Genomic DNA, 17028 nt, shown 5'->3' with positions numbered 1-17028 from the left:
AGCTTCATGTCTCCGCTCTGCCTCTGAGTGGCGCTGGACCGTGTTACAGGCTGCTGAATTTGTAGTTCCAGCTGCTAAAGGCGGAACATGGTACAAAATCACTCTCGTCCGCCCCCGCTCTTTCTTATATCGTACATATTAAACACAAACAGCTGTAATACAATAACACAAGGACTCAGTAAATACATGTATAGCATTTGCAATAATACAGTGATAGTAAATAATTATTTGAAATATTTAATAAAAGCTTATAAAATTTAAAAATACTAAAAAATAACGACTGATAAGGTAATAGGTAAAGCAATTTAGTATAGAATAGGTTACATTTGAGACAAGAGCTTTGAGTGGTGGAGGTTTCTCAGGTGTGTGTCTCTCAGTCTCCCTCAGGCTGTGAGACGCTTCAAAAAACTGGACAATAAAATGGACAATTTATTTATTATGTGCTGTAGGACGTGGAAGCATGGATCTCTTACTTTAAAAGAAAATGTACTATGCACTGTTAATGCAAACAGATACGCTGAATGCGCCCTTTCCTTTTTTCACTGTGGTGTACTGCTGAGATATTCTTGTAAGAAGTGTTAATGGATTTCATTTTATGTCTGACAATACCTGGGGCATGTAAAGGGCATAAAATGCTTACTTGGTCTCGTCTGACACAATTTTACATGCAAAGTCCCCCTTACGTAACAGCAGCGTGTCTGCTTTCGGGTCCTCACTCATTCTGCGCGTGAACATTTTGTACTCCACATATTTTATTTACTCAGCTGGGTAATAAATGATGAGTTTATCGCTGGTATGTGAGCTGTCAGCAGAACAGAGTCCAAGAGCACATTTCTCTGCACGTTGCTGGTAAACCAAGAATACTGTTCTTCGCTAACCAGTTATAATTGCATTATAAATTAAAGACAGCCCATAGAACAGTTTCTCTCTCTCTTTCTCTCTCTCTCACGTACACACACATGCACACACACAGACACACACACAGTAAACACAATAATAGAATGTTACTTGCTTTATTGGCAGCGTAATAAATTATCTGTCCTCAAAAGGGATACATATACACAGTTGCAACGCATGTGTCAATATTTCACACATTTAAGCGAAATCTTGCCATAATTCATTGCAGATACTTTTTCAGATTTTGCTTTTCTCCAAAATGGAGACAGCATTTAACCACTTAAGCATTCCATGAAATTCCATTCCATGAAAACAGCACTCGATGGGAAAGCTTAATGTGAGTAATTTATGAGAAAGCTTAGTGTGTTTTATTTGATTAGAAACAGGCCAGTTTAAATAAAATGTTGCCAATGTGAAATGAATATAGCCAATACACTCAACGCTGTAGAATAAGACTGCAATAAGAGATGCTTTTTTCCCTCCAACGGTCAACAAAGATGACTGTTTACCAAGGAATGCTATTGGAAATGCTTTGGCATGTAACCTTATGTAACATAGTAGGCACATTGTTCTTATTGTTTGAGCAAGTGCTGCATGCTTATATTTGTTCAGATGTTCATTTTGCTTGCCTTCATACCTTATGAAAACCCATTTTGGAATCGACAACTCGCACATTGGGAGACAAAACCCAAACAAATTCTCACAGATTCTCAGTGGGAGCCGATAAATGTCAATTCAGTCCTTCAAAGCTGGACAGAAAACCTTAAATGTTTATCACCCAATCAAATATGTGATGATGAAGAGGCATAGGCTGACCAAAGGTCATCTTTGGGTGAGATGGATTCTCACATACCCCAGCCCCTGTGGCCAAGCACTGGGCCCTCTCATTATACAGTAATGATCAATCAAATCAATTTCCCTTTCAACTCAGTATAAAATGTTACCAGTGACAGAGCAATGCACCTCAGCCAAATACCACATAATTCACAACTCGTTTCACATTTTGAATCAAGGCCTGGTGGTTGTTCTCCTTTGATGCCGATCCCTTAGCTCTCAATTAGTCCTAGATGGATTATATTTGCTGCCAAAATAATGCAGGATAGGCTATATTTTTTGACAGAAGCATTGTGTCCTGGCATGGTGGAGTTGAAATATTTTTGGGGCCTTTATTTAAAAAGTACCAAGCAGACATTCAGAACATTAAAGTATCATTAATCTCCTGAAACAACTGAATCCCAAAGCAGTGGGAGTGAGCTTTACTAAAGGAACCAGCTCAAAATTGGATAGCTGAACAGATCTATTATATTGCCGCACAGAGTCTGTTTTTGTTTGTGAAACAATCCTCCACCATATCGTTTTAAACATTTAAATGGGTATCTCATTCCTTTCTCAGACCCAGATGGGTTTTTAATTAGTGTGATGTTCCCATGAGGCTTGTGGACTAGACAGAGTGCATTATGGCTTCCTTTCATTCTCAATCAGTCTATGTTTTCGTTTAGCTGGTGGAGCGAAACACATGACAATTTGTGTGTAACTTGGCTGTTTGTTTACATTATACCCCAAAATGTTGACTGCTCGTGCCATGTTACCCAAAAGAACTACAAATTAGGCTTTGACATGAAAAACAGCAAGAAATAAACACCAAGCAACTAATGAGACAAAGTGAACTGAGTACGGTTTCCACACCAAAGCCCGAGTGCCAGGCAACAATCATCAGGCTCCGGGTTGAAAAAACAACAAGTAGTCACTCCTACACTCAAACAATGACGGAGAGGACCAGCTCACCACTGCAGCTTTCAGAGTAGAATGCACAGGATGTTTGCTCACACACAGCACTCTGCCTCTCAGGTTGGTGGTCAGACCTGCATCAATCTCCCCTGCAGCCACACAGACACGTTGATTTACCGTTCTGACTCAACAGCGTGTTTACTGGACGGGCTGAACAGAGAACAGAGAAGTCTGTCGATTTATTTTCACATCCTCCATCAAGCAAATTGAACCACGAGTGTCAGTGAAGAGGTGATCTGAGGTCTGAATATAACCCGTCTTCACCCTCATTGTTCAAAAGTGGCTCCGTTATTTTGAAGCCAGTTGTCTAAAGCGCTGATGTCCTTTTTTTTACCTCTTATATACGCATGATCTGGTCTCATTTCCTCCTTTCAATGACAAGAAAGTGTCACTCCTCAATCCATTATGAGTGCCGTCATTCAATACAACTTGAAGAACAAGGCCTCTGACCTCCACGGTCCCTGGCAAATTGCGCGGCTCTCAGATTTCAGACACCCAGGCCTCTGCACCTTTTACACCGCTGTGCTTAAGAATCTACAGCCTCTACAATGTGCCTACCTCTACTGTGACCCAGATCCTGCTGCTGTGATGTAATTTATTGGACACCCTTTGGGCTTCCAGCTTCACAGCAGGAATGCAGATTCAGATGAGGCCCACAAATAATACCGGCAAGGGAAAAAGAAACATGGTTTATGACAGAGATTCCTGAGGTATTCAGTGAAGCAAAACAGAATTAAAGATTCCTAGATTAGCTAGAGCAGAAGGAATTTAGCGATTGAGAGTATGAAGTGGGTGCAAAGAGATTCAGAATAATTAAGATGAGATGAAAATGAAATCAAATTCAAAGAAAAGGCAAAAAAACCCTCATTTATTCCAATTGATTACTGAACTACTGCTATGCAACCTTGCAGCCCTGATCAATACACCACCAGGCAGGCAGAAATTCCCCCTCTCAACATATTTCTCCAGAATGCTGGCTCTCTAACAAGGCATTCCATCAGAGCAGGGCAAGGCTGTTTGAATTTGACAGGAAATCATGAATCTAGATGCATAGCAAGACACAGACACATAAGTAAATGCACACACACAAACACACACACACACACACACACACAGAGTCACAGACATAAATGTGGATTATTTGTCATTTATAGCCCTTAAGTGTGTGTAAGTAAATAACCATTCAGGCATTGAAGTGGTTGCCTGGAGCTTGCAGCCCTCAGACTGAAACTGTTGCCCTCCCCACTGTCAGGGCTGGTTTCACATTGACTTGTGCCAAAGACTGCTATGTAACTTGGTAAATACCCTAACAGTCCTCTGTGCTGTGGTGTAATGCATTTCATAAAAACAAAAGAGGCTGACACGCTTGATGAGATGGCACGGTGTTTTGAGCTTGGCTCGACAGAGCAAGGCAGCGCCCCCTGGAGGTAGTCCAGCTATTGGTGAAAAGCAGCACCAGGTGCACTGAAATAGTGAAGAGCAATAGTTCCACCATGTGGTCTTGTGAGGAATGATACATGCCAAAAATACAGATGGTAAACAAGCCGTCTGCTGTGTCCTGTGTCTTCTGAGTCTGTGTGAATGTGTGTGTGTGTGTGTGTGTGTGTGTGTGTATGTGCGTGCGTGTGTGTGTGCGCGTGTGAATGTGTGTGTGTGTGTGTGTGTATGTGTGTGTGTGTGTGTGTGTGCGTGTGCGTGTGTGTGTGTGTGTGTGTGTGTGTGTGTGTGTGTGTGTGTGTGTGTATGTGTGTGTGTGTGTGTGTGTGTGTGTGTGTGTGTGTGTGTGTGTGTGTGTGTGTGTGTGTGTGTGTGTGTGTGTGTGTATGTGTGTGTGCGTGTGTGTGTGTGTGTGTGCGCGTGTATGTGTGTGTGTGTGTGTGTGTTAGTATCAACTAAACTAAGTATCCTCTCAATCCATATGTTTGAGTCATATGGTGTGATATTGCCTGGAGATGTTAAGTACATGTTGTTTTTTTTTAGGAAGGATGTAAATACCCACAATGTAAGTGGATAATGTGACAAGATAAAAGTATCTGACCAAAACTAGTATCCGGTGTTATCCTTCCTGTAATTCCCCCGATGAATCTTTCCCTACATCACATCGACCTACCACCTGTGCCCTGGATCCCATTCCCTCACCTCTACTGCAGACCATTGCCCCCAGCCTTCTTCCATTTATCTGAGAATTTGTCACTTTCCACGGGCTGAGTGCCTGCAACCTTCAAGGAGGTGTGTGTCACACCCCTAGCTAAGAAAAGGACTGTAGACCCGTCTGCTATTCAAAACTACCGATTGGTCACTCTCCTTCTCTTTCTGTTGAAAACACTTGAAGGAGGTGTGGCTAACTAACTATCCTTTCTCTCCCACCACCTATTTGACCCTTTTGGGCTGCTCCTCTCAGACATGATCCCAGTCTGTACTGGTCCCATGAGGTCAGTACAGTGGAATCACTAGCCATCTTCCAAGGCAGACTGAAGACCCAACTCTTCAGACTGCGTCTCGGTTCCACCTCACCCCCCACCCCCCAACACCTGCTACTTGTATTACTTGCTGTTTACTTTAAGTATAGTAAGTTAAATTGGGGTAGGACTTGAATAGTGTTGGGGAGTGTTGGGTCTGGGAGTGCTCATCCAACTTGAATGGATACACTTATATTCTATTTTGCTGAAAGTCACTCTGGATAACAGCGTCTGCTAAATGACTGTTATGTAAATGTAATGTTCCACAGGGGCAATAAAGAGACACAATAAAGAATGAAAGAAAAGATCTCCCAGAATAACTCAGCATGCTGAACAGAGAAACACATACCATCCCTGCAGTTTCAGAAATGCAGGGGGCAAAGACCAGCAGAGAGGGGCTTGAGAATTTAGACAGTGTAGTTTTAGACGCTGCAGTCACTCTGAGGAGGATGGATTTTGCTTAGGCAGGGAATGAGGTGCATATGAAAGTCACACTCACAGAAGGGGCCCTGACTCAGCTCTCCCTCTCTGCGGAGACCCAGCTCAGGCAGTTTGGATTGATCACTGCCACACAGGCCCTCACCGTGCATCTGCCCATCTTTACAGAGAGTGTTCTCTCTGTAAGGAATTTCTCATGTCTCACGGTTTCCCATTAAAATATAAAATAAAATAAAAAAACACGTAATCTAATGATTTAACGCACACGTTAGCTCTACCAGCTAGCTTGTACCTTGTCTGGCCAACCATTGAAACCTGGTCATTTTTTACTTGTGTTGCACTCTACCTCACTTGTAAGTTGCTTTGGATAAAAGTAAATACCTTGTATTTATAAACTGGATCATATTTCAGCCTTTTTGTATTATACAGTATTTTATTATCCTTTAAGCAGCGGGTTTTATAGACTGGAGATCATGCTCATATGAGGCTGAAAATAAAGAGTAAAGGCAAAGTGGGGAGGCACATCTGTGAGGAGTTTATTAAGACCTGCAGGCAAAGACCAGGGCTACAACCTGCCAGCACAACAGTACACATGTAAACACACGTACACACATACGAACACACACATACAAGCACACACTCTCACACATGCGCACACACGAGCACACACACACAGACACATGCATTCAAATACGCACACACATACACGCACACATACGCATGCGCTGACACACACGTGCATACATGTGCACACACACACAGACACATGCATTCAAATACGCACACACATACACGCACACATACGCACGCACTGTCACACACGCGCGCGCACACACACACACACTCTCTCACACATATGCATGCTCACACGCAGACACACACACGAATGCATGGCTACACGTACCTGCATGCACACACTCAAACACACACTTACGACATATGATATAGCAAAGGCAGAAATGCAATATTTTCTATTCAACAGGCCCTTAATAATGTATTACATGGTTCAATACCTTTTCCTTGTTATTATAGTCATTACGTACGTACACACCTGTAAATATACATGTACAATATAATGGATACAGTCTAACTGTTGTAAATTCACAATTGAGTTATATGTGGCATACTGAAACTGTAACATTCCGTTTGCCATTCCTGTCCCAACTTACATAATCAGTAAGCAGTAAATGAGTGATATTGACACATCTCATCAACCACAATATGAGGTGTGTATCCACTGCTTCTCACTCTTCTGTGTAAGTGTATACACCCCTATTCTTTACTTACATGATGGATAATATGCTTCTCTTTATATTATTAGCCATTTTTTGGAAGTCTGTAATGTTTTGTAACTAAACATAATTGAATGTTTTAACTTATTAGCAATGTCTGACTAGATCATCAGATACTAAAAAATGGAAACAGGAAATTTGCATTTTACAGGTTTTGTGAAAGAGAGTTTTATAAAAAGATCCTGATTTCACCTTATGACATAGTCAGTTCCAAACTGAAATAATTCATTTTGAGGAGAAATATGTACAATACATTTCAAGAAGCTAATTAAAATAAAACCATACATTTCAAAAGGGGAAGTGGAACTAGAATTATCTATAATCAATTGTAATTAAATAAAATAATATCATTCCAGCCTTTCCATAAATGCTTTGAAACCTGAGATGAAATATATTTAATGCACATCATTAGCCCATCATAGCATACAAACCACCCCCTCAAACAATTACACCTATGGCTTTTTATCTGTGCACAAAGGATCAGCCCATTTGCCATGCAAGGGGGAGGGGTAGCCCAACACAGTATAAAAGAGAAAAAACCAATCATTTTCCAGAGAAGACAGAAGCAACCTTGCTTGAACAGTATGAGCATAACTTCTGTGTCACATCTCAATAGAAGTAACAAAACACTTTCATGGATGTGCAGAAAGAGATGTGGAGGACCACATGACACATTTATTTTAGCCAGACATGCAGCCCACATTGGTAAATGGTGTGGGATCCACCAAGTTCATTGTGTCTTTGCTGTCCTTACCACTTCAGTTCCAGCAGGGGGCAGTAACAAACTGCCACTCTGCAGGGCTGTTCTGCGAAACTTTCTCTGGTAGGGATGTACCTCATGATACATTTCTCCGGACAGGAAGGCAACAGAGTTACACACGTGCACACACATACACACATTCAAACACACACTAGCATGCACACACACAAACGTGTGCACACACACAGGTCAGTGGGCAGCAGACTGTCTTTGCACCATATTTCCCATGAGCATTTGCTGTCAGTCTTCAGCCTCTGTGTGGAGGCTGGGGAGGAGGGGGTGGAGGGTTTGGCGGTGGCTGGATGTCACCATTGGGCTCGTTCCTCTCTGGCCTGCTGTTGGTTGGGATGGTTCTGTGATTTCTCTCGATGAGCGGTCGTCTGGGGTGTCTCCTCTTGGGCTTGCGTGGACGAGTATAATCCGGATGGTCTGGATCCAGGACGGATTCTGTTCTCAGTCTCCCGCTCATCGCATCTGAAGACTCATCAATGTAGGCCAGGTTCTCTCCGAAATAATCCAGGGGCTGGGAGCTGTGGGGGTCAGGGACGGACTCGGGGGACATTGGCGCTTCACCCGCATCCTTCTCCGGCCCTCCTTCGCCTACCCGCTCCGTTTCGGTCGCCTCTGAGCCAGACTCCGAATCCGACCCGTCCGAGGAGTAAGAGTAAGACGACGAGGTTTCGGACTGCTGGTTGGGCAGGCGCCCGTTCTCCATGACCTGCCCTCCCTTCCCTGCGCTCCCATTGGCCCTGCTCTGCCCCGCCCCCTGGCTGTGGCTGTGACTGTGAGGCCCACGCCGGCGCTTCCGGCGGCGGTGGTGGAAGGGGTCCTCCAGCTTGTTGGGGATGCGGAAGTCGACGGACATGTTCTGAATGTTCTGGGTCCAGTCGGTGGCGTGAGCTCTGAGCTCTTCCATCTGGAGTGAGGGGAGGGGGGAGAGAGGGAGAAGGGGGACAGTACAAAGGGGAGGGAGGACAAGCAGATGAGTAAAATCAAGAGAGGGTGAGAAACAGGCGGGAAGGCATGAGAAAAAATGGTGGAGGGGTGATAGACCAAAGGTAAAAGAGAGAGGGAGAATAGGAGGACAGTAGAAACAGGAAAAGAAAGAAGGGGAAACAAAAAAATGACAGAAAAGACAGAGAGGAGAGAAAGAAAGGGATGGGCAAAAAAGAGGAGGAAAGCAGACAAAATATCAAGGGAACTTTGATGTTACGTAATTAGTATCAACATAAGGATTTTTCTCTGGATTTTCTACTCTAAAACATTACACATTTGTCAAATTTGTATATTTGTATACAATTTTCTTTAAAACTGAACATGTACTTGTGTGCACTGTAAGCCTTTTACAGTTGAGTCAATTCAATTCAATTCAATTCGGTTCAATTCAACTCAATTCAATCAATTCCAATTCAGTTTGTTGACCCGGATGTACCTCAGCACGGGTTTTCTTGGAGAGCACCCGGAGCCAATTCCCGATCATGGTGAGGATGGAGGCAAAATACGCCAGGCCCAGAAGGATCCAGAACCACACCAGGGGTTTGTACCAGTGATCCTTACCACTGTCATCTCCATCACCTGAGAAGTGATAAATAAATGGGGGGGGGGGGGGGGGGGGAGTGGAGGAGAAGATGCAATTCCACTGGTATAGAATTAGTAGATTGGTATGTAGGTCTAGATTAACAGCAGACAGTATGATTTCCAGGGCTGTCTGGATTGATTCCAAAACTTACGGCAGTGTAATTCTACGCAATGTAATCTACTGTGATTGTAGAACCTCACTCAGGCAGGTGTTCCCTACCTGTGAGTGTGTCCAAAGAACAGAACATTAGAAGAGAGAGATAAACAGATATATCTCCATGTTACATCGCGTTATTGGTATTTAGCAGATGCTCTTATCCAGAGCGACTTATATAGGTTACAGTCTTTTTTATATGTTACCCCTTTATACAGCTGGACATTTGCTGAGGCAGTTTCTGGGTTAGGTAACTTGCCCAAGGGTATAACAGCAGTGACCCAGCAGGGAATGGAACCAGCAATCTCTTGGGTATAAGTCCAGCTCCCTATCCACCATGCTACACTGCCACCCTGTTCTAGAACGGTACCTGCCACAAAGTCCCCGAAGCCCACAGTGGTGAGGGTGATCACCACGAAGTAAGCAGACTGCAGCAGAGACCACTGCTCCACCTCCTGAAAGACCAGGATCGGCACGGCGACAAAGAGCACGCAGCCCAGCAGGATGGAGAGGACAGCCGAGATGACCCGCACTATGGTGGGACTGACCTTCCATTTCTGAGAGAGAGACAGGTGGCAGATGAGAGAAGAGAGGGGAGGCGATGGGGGTGGGAAGTGAAAGAGTGGTATTTTACCTGAACACTTGCATCTATTTATATTATTAGCTGAATAAGACAAATGACTTAACACAATATATTACCTTATTATATTTATATATCAGTCTTTTAAAAATGGAGTAATATTTATTTTTTGAGTGGGTCATTTTGTTGATATTTCACATATGCAGGACAATTCTAATGTAGGGATTATACATGTAAACATCTGGATATTGTAGCAAAACAGCCTTACTCCAGAGAGGATCTAAATATTCTGGCTACAAGCCCAGGTCCCTAAGAATGTCTACAGACTACCATTTTGCATTTATAATAAAAAATTATAAATTTGAGAGCCTGAGAGCCAGTGGGTGAGGTGTATCGAGAGAGAGGAAGCAGAGTCACAGAAAAAGACGAGGACGAAAAGAGATAAATAAATACTCGATATCATTTTGTCTCTCACCAGGAACAGGTTCTCGATCCTCAGAATTGTCTTCCTTAACCCAGTCCCCAGGTGGTCCCCCACACCGGCAAGAAGGAACCCAAACATGGGGATCCCCACTAGTGCGTAGAAGATACAGAACAGCTGGCCCCATTCCGTCTTTGGGGAAATGTTGCCATAGCCTGAAGAGTGAGGAAGAAGGGGAATGAGAGGAAGCTGTAGACACCCACTCTGATACATAAAGTGAGCATAAAGCATGTCCCTGAGCGCTGACACCAGATCATTATTTTTTTTTTCTTAATAATGGTTGGGGTACAGATTAGGGATTCATAACATGATCCTAGATCAGTTTGCGGGGAGAGAAAGAGCAGAGACCACCGAGTGGTGACGCACCAATGGTTGTGATGATGGTGCCAGAGAAGAAGAAGGCACTGGCTAGGTCCCATTTGCTGGTGAAGGTGGTGGAGTTACTGCTGGGGTCGACACCGGCTCCGACTGCATCTGCCACCTCCTACATCAGGAGAGAGAGAGTGAGAGAAAGAGAGAAAAATAAGGAGGCAGATAAAACCTCATTATAAGCATTGAAAATGGAAAACACAATAAAACAGAGATTCAATCAAAAATCGTTTAAAGACACCTGTGGTGACATATGCATTCAACACATTCAATGTTAAAATTTCAGCTATACAAAACCAAAAGAAAGTAGAAATCAAAACAGGGACTTTAAAGAAGTTCTCCTACAATGGTAAGCACTGTACACAGGGTGTTTAGATACAGTCACCAGAATGAGGGAGTGAAGTTCAGGTGGTGTAGTGCAGTGTAAATGTGTGCTTGTATGAAGGCATCCACGGTACCTCTATGAGGGTCTGTAGGGTCTCAGAGCTGACGCAGGAATAGTTCTCCAGGAAGGATATACGGTAGCTTTGCAGCTGGTTGTGCTGTCCCTCCTCTCTGGGTGCCTCCAGGGTCCGAAAAACCAGCGCCCCCAGAACCAGGTACAGCAGCACCGCTATCAGAATGGCCAGGAGGGTGGAGCAGCGCATGGTCACTCCGTGCAGGCCCAAACTCACGCGCCCCTTGCTGCTGCCGGTGCTGGTGCGCTCTGGGGCACAGCTGGGGCAGACAGAGGGCGTTCCACTGAACCCGAGCGCGTCTCTGATCCCTCCCCGACGGCATACTGAAGCACGCAGGAAACCCTGGCTGTCCTATCCACCCCTATCCTGCATTACATTACATTCATTTCTGTCCTTCCTATCCTACATTCAATCCCATCCTACCCTTGTTCCACTGCTGTCAGCTTTCACTGTCTACAAATGTCGCAACTAGTTTCGAACCTGCGCCCACGCCCAGTGCTATGGAGGTGCTTAGGGGTGCACTGCACCTCCAGACGGACCTCAGTGCACCCCCGTTGTCTCCTTATATCCCGATGTCTACATAGTATTTACGACTTTTTGTGCACCCCCGTGGGTGGGTTGCAATTGCACCTCTCTGTATTTTCTCCTGGCTCTGAGCCTGCCTGTGCAATAGGGCTCAGCCTGCACTTCAGTTAAGCAGCCTGACAACCGAGTCCCTGAGCAGCCTCTGAATTTCAAAATTTAGTGCTGTTTCTTTTTTTGGCTGCACCCAGTTCCCCCCCCCCATGCACACATTTCCACCACAGACACGAGGCGCTGCGTACCTCTCTTTCTCTCTCTCCTTCCTCTTCTTCCTTCTTTCTTCTCTGTGGCTTAGAATTGAGTCTCTGGATCCATAGCTACGGGGCGAGCGCACAGACGGGCCGTTCTCATCGCTGTCTGAAGGGGGCGACACTGAGCAGGACAGATTGGGACTGAGTGAGTGAGGTGGGGAGGTACATTACAGCATGTCAGCACTACAGGATGAAACAAACAGGGGGAAGAGAGCGATGATGACGTAATGTTGTAATGTTGGTGTCTGAATGCCTGACACATTCTTATGTGTGTAGCAGTAATCATGTGAGCACACCCCATGCAGCGCACCTTATACCAAATGAAAAAAATATGTTAAAATATGCTGAAATGTACACTTGTAACTCAATATAGTAACATATACAAACGATTACTGTTTCGTGTCATAAATGTCATTTTTAATACTTTTTTACCCCTTTGTGCTGCTCAGTTCTGGAGCTGCTAATTAGACATTAGGCTCGTTTTACCGTGACAGTCTCTACACATGGAGAAGAAAACTGAAGAGAAGCAAATACAGTCTGCCAATATTCTCCCATGGAGCCAATGGACATTTTATATACTACAAGTCCCAGTGTGCACTACGGTGAAGCACATGCCAACTGGAGGATAGGCAGTACTCCACTGATGTCATCAGAACAACTTGCAGGCACCTGGTGAATCACAGGGTGCCTGAGAGTGGTGAGAGGTTGTGGCTTCCCAGTCAATGTTGGTTCACGACATGGCTGGGATTGCACCTGTACCGTAGGCGAACATAAGGATTGCCTTGGTGATTGAGCCAGTTGGGAACCCCCAGGAGTGCCATTTTATCCTTTTATCCTAATAAATAAATACATTAAGTTGAAGCTTATATAAGTTACAGTTAATTATGTGCATATATTAACTCAATTTAATAGAAGTTGGTAGTATGTATGTAGAATGTTTTTTTTATATGAACATTTTATTGCATGCATTGTATTTATTTAATACTGGAGTGTATTGCTGTGATGACCACATAAAAAGCATTTGCATACAGATGGCTAATAAAGGCTTTCCTCGTAATTTTATATTTTGCCCGTTGGTGGACTGACGAGATGACAGAAACATCACCGCTGTAGCTGATGTAGAACTGTTGAAACATGCAACTGCCGGAGCGCAGATCGCAGCTGCGTAACAGATAAAAGGCGTTTCCCTTGATTGCACCTTTTCAGCGGGATGTCATTTCAAAATAAGGTAAGAACAAAAGAGTGTAAAATGCAGCTGAAACAGCAGGGAGCAGCCAGGAGGGAAGAAAGAGAAAATGAGCTTAAATGAACCTGCATGAGAGAACCAGTGTATCTTGTGAGATTTAGACGTGGCTTCATATACGTACACACGCGTGTGTGTGTGTATGTGTGCGTGTGTGTGTGTGAGTGTGCCCACGGTTGTACACAAGGAGCTGACCTCAAAGACAGTCACTGTACTGAACCTGCCCAGAAGTTATTTTGCTTAGTGTTATAAATCTCCACGTGTGTGACAGTTTATTGGTCTTGAGTGGGGGCCTGTGGTGCTGCTGACTTTCAGGCTTCTAACTCACAGATACAGCACAAAAAGCTGCATTTGATCTCTGCCAGGCCCTCCTGATTGTAGGAGGAGTTTTGATTCAAGATTATGCAGCAGACATTATAGCAAGGCACACATTTGCACTGGCACCATTTTGGCAATACATCCAGCAGCATCATATGTATGCACTTGTATTTCATGTTTCTGTCATTGAACAGCCTGCTAATTAGTGCATCAGCCCTTACAAGAAAGTAATGTGTTGTGGGATAAAATCCATAATGCATATGGGAAAACATACTGCCTATATTTCCAACTGAGTGCAGCGTGGACCAGCACAAATAACCATTTATTAAGTGAGACACCAATAACGGTAAGCCTCAGTACCAGCAGGATTGATGGGGTGATCATTCTGAAGAAACTGAAATGAAATGTCTGCTGCAGAGCTTATTCAGATATACGCTTTGATCAATAATATACCATTGTTACAGACAATCACACACACACACACACACACACACACACACATCCAAATATCATATATCAGTACTCAAGACAAAAATCTTTATGTATGTTATGCAGTCCAGACATAAAACACAAACACTGCCCCATAACTCATGTAGACTACACACACACACACACACACACACACACACACACACACACACACACACGGTCACAAATAGAAAATACAAAAGTCATTGACTGAAATCAGGGATGTAAACTGCAAACACTGCTCAAGCAATAAACCAACAACCCAACAACCCTGCAACACCAAGCAAGCACCGCGACTCCAATACAACGCAGCTCTTGCAGACTTTAAATTGGAACCCTCACAAGGTATATAAAACTCTCAAAGCAGCCCATACGCTCGCCCTGCTTATGCTGTGCAACGGAGCAAGATTTGTCATTCCTGCATGCAGAAACGGCCAGCAATCTCTCAGAAACGCTTACAGACCGGAGCCGTCTCCCACGCTCCTACCTCGGCGTTAATGATCCTCTGAATAGGGGGTGTCAGCTTGTGTCTGCGAGATGGACGCTGAGTGTGTGAGTGTGCCCGCGAGACACTGTAGCTGCATGCCTAAGAAATGAACAGATACTAGATCACGCTGAGAGGGTGGGGTGGGGTGGCAGTGGTAGTGTTGGGGGGGTGGGGGGGGGGGATTGTTGGAGGGAGGAGTCAGTGCAGTTAAACTGTACTTGGTCCTGCTTCTCATCTTCCCTCCATCTTCTCTCATTTTCTCTTGTTCTCTTTTTATTCTGCATGTGTTTTTTTTTTCCCCCCAGATTCCCAGTGGAGAAAAGGGAACGGAAGTAGGTGACTACGGGTGTTGGTTTCACTTGTGGACATATACGTGACTGTATCTACAGTATGTATACAGTGTGTGTGACCGCTGACGCTTCTGTGAAGTGATGTCTATCGGCGTGTGTGTATGCTCATGTGTGCCTGCTTCCACCTCTGTGTTTCTGTCTGTTTGTCTGTCTGTCTGTATGTCTACCTGTTTCTAATGTACTGTAAAATGTATTCGGTGGCAAATAATTATGATATAAATAATGACTGTTACCAGCATTGGTTCAGCACAATGTAAAAGTAAAAACAAGTACAGACAAATGAGCAGTTTTCTGAGCCAAGGCAAAATAAGGACATGTACACACAAAAAATGTTTTAATTTTGTTTCTGAAATAGCTGGTGAGGTGAGAGCAAACTTCTTCATGGCTAATGGAGACATCAAGGCTAACAGCAATGGTTTGCTCCCCAAAATGCTAAAATTAATTCAGTTGCCACAAAGTTTAGCATAAGTATATGCACAAAGCAAGCTAGGTATGACACCACAATTTTTGTCGTGTGCTTTCAGACTTGTTGGAGTTCCCCTTCAGTGCAGACACGCCCACAACAATACATTTAATTTAACTAATTTAATTTTCACAGAAAATCTATGGCAAGTGACTGACAAGAAATGTCAGTTCAAATCAATACCCAATTAAAAGCTTAGTCAGACCTGAATGACTGAGCATAACTGGAATAAAAACAATTGCATACATGGGTTGGGAAGACCAGGATGGGTTAACACTGTCATAAGTGTGACAGAAATGTTTCACCTACAGACAAACACACACACACACACACACACACAGTAGCTCAAAAATTACAGTAGATCTACACTTTTAACAACTGTGCCAGAAAATGTAATGAAAATTCATGTTGGAGCAATCTTAGATCAAAACGAGATGTAGGGAAGCATGTGCTAGTGTAACAGAGATGGAAACCCCAGCACTGAAATATGTGTTATTCTACAGACGACAATGCATTTGTATTGCAAAGGCATGGTAGTCTGTCTTCCTCTCACACAAACATACACTCTTTTTCTCCACCTCTCCGTGACTGAGTGTGTGCCTTTGTATCTGTTTACCTCAAGTGACACCATATACACTTGCTGCCAAGTTTATAGGATACACACTGATGTTTTCTTGCCAACTCTGCATTGGCTGACGCTACCAGCCCCGACCATTGCCACTGCGGCATGAGAGGGAGAGAGAGGAGGGGATGAGGTTACATTTCCTCGGAGAGACTCAGCTTCCACACATATCTGTAAAGTTTTGATAAAGTTTTTATCCATCTGTCATTGGCCCCTGCCTCTTCTCTCCTTCAGCCCCCTCCTTCTTTTTCTCTGTGCCCCCCACTCTCACGCTCTCCACCTGTCTTTCCCTCCTCCCACCCTCCCGTCCCCCATGCCTCTGTGCTGCTCCTGTCTTCACCTGTGCCACCCCCTCGATCTCTTGCCCTGAGGGATCAGGGCCAGTCTATTTCTGTCTCTTGGTCCTCCAATTAAAAACACATCACATGCTTTTGTAGCTACTGAGCGTTGTAACTTTTACCATTTTACATTTGTTCTTGGGGTTGCATTTTGGAGAGTATTGTGAATACACACGACAATAACTCCAAAACAAGTTTCTGCCAGGAAAATGGACATGCTTACCAACAAAATGTTCATGCATTGCCTTTCAGCATATATCTTTATAATTCTTTACATTTGAAACAGTGTGTATATTAACAATATCCATATTTTTGGTTCTAAAGGAGAGTTATACAGGTTTTCTCTGGTAAAATGCTCCCTCTGGAATAAGACACCATAGTGGACAAGTCAGCCAAAGGGTAAAGATGTAGAGACTTACTAATACATTTAAATATTTAATATAACATTTATAAATATACTGTTTATATCTTGATTCTGCAACCACTAGCTCTACAGCCACACAAATGTCTAAGATCAAAAACTATCAAAAGCAGTGTAACCACTACATTTGACATGATAATTGACACTGAAAATACTTGGCCCAAACATCAGTGGTAACATTACCTGTTCGGCGTTTGACAGTTGTCAAGAAATAAATTATATCAGTGACCA

The 17028-nt window shown here is 43.7% G+C and overlaps 1 protein-coding gene across 2 annotated transcripts; it reads right to left on the bottom strand.

Annotated features, from left to right (window-relative positions):
• Positions 1–7285: 7285 nt before the first annotated feature.
• On the bottom strand, positions 7286–14681 carry LOC118775303 (potassium channel subfamily K member 4). Of its 2 annotated transcripts, none has more exons than XM_036525140.1 (8): positions 14604–14681; positions 12079–12208; positions 11255–11513; positions 10794–10911; positions 10422–10582; positions 9737–9923; positions 9067–9209; positions 7286–8550 (listed from the first exon to the last, which is right to left on the bottom strand). In XM_036525140.1, exons 3-8 carry the CDS (start codon positions 11441–11443, stop codon positions 7882–7884), a joined length of 1467 nt encoding a protein of 488 aa, XP_036381033.1. In that variant the 5' UTR covers positions 11444–11513; positions 12079–12208; positions 14604–14681; the 3' UTR covers positions 7286–7881. The 2 variants fall into 2 exon arrangements, with proteins under 2 accessions (XP_036381033.1, XP_036381034.1); XM_036525141.1 differs by lacking the exon at positions 14604–14681 and adding an exon at positions 14576–14587.
• Between the last annotated feature and the right edge of the window lie 2347 nt (positions 14682–17028).

This window comes from Megalops cyprinoides, chromosome 3 (genome assembly GCF_013368585.1).
Source record: "Megalops cyprinoides isolate fMegCyp1 chromosome 3, fMegCyp1.pri, whole genome shotgun sequence".
Lineage (NCBI taxonomy): Eukaryota > Metazoa > Chordata > Actinopteri > Elopiformes > Megalopidae > Megalops > Megalops cyprinoides.
The sequence above is the reverse complement of the archived record's forward strand: the minus strand, read 5'-3'. Positions and strand labels throughout refer to the sequence as shown.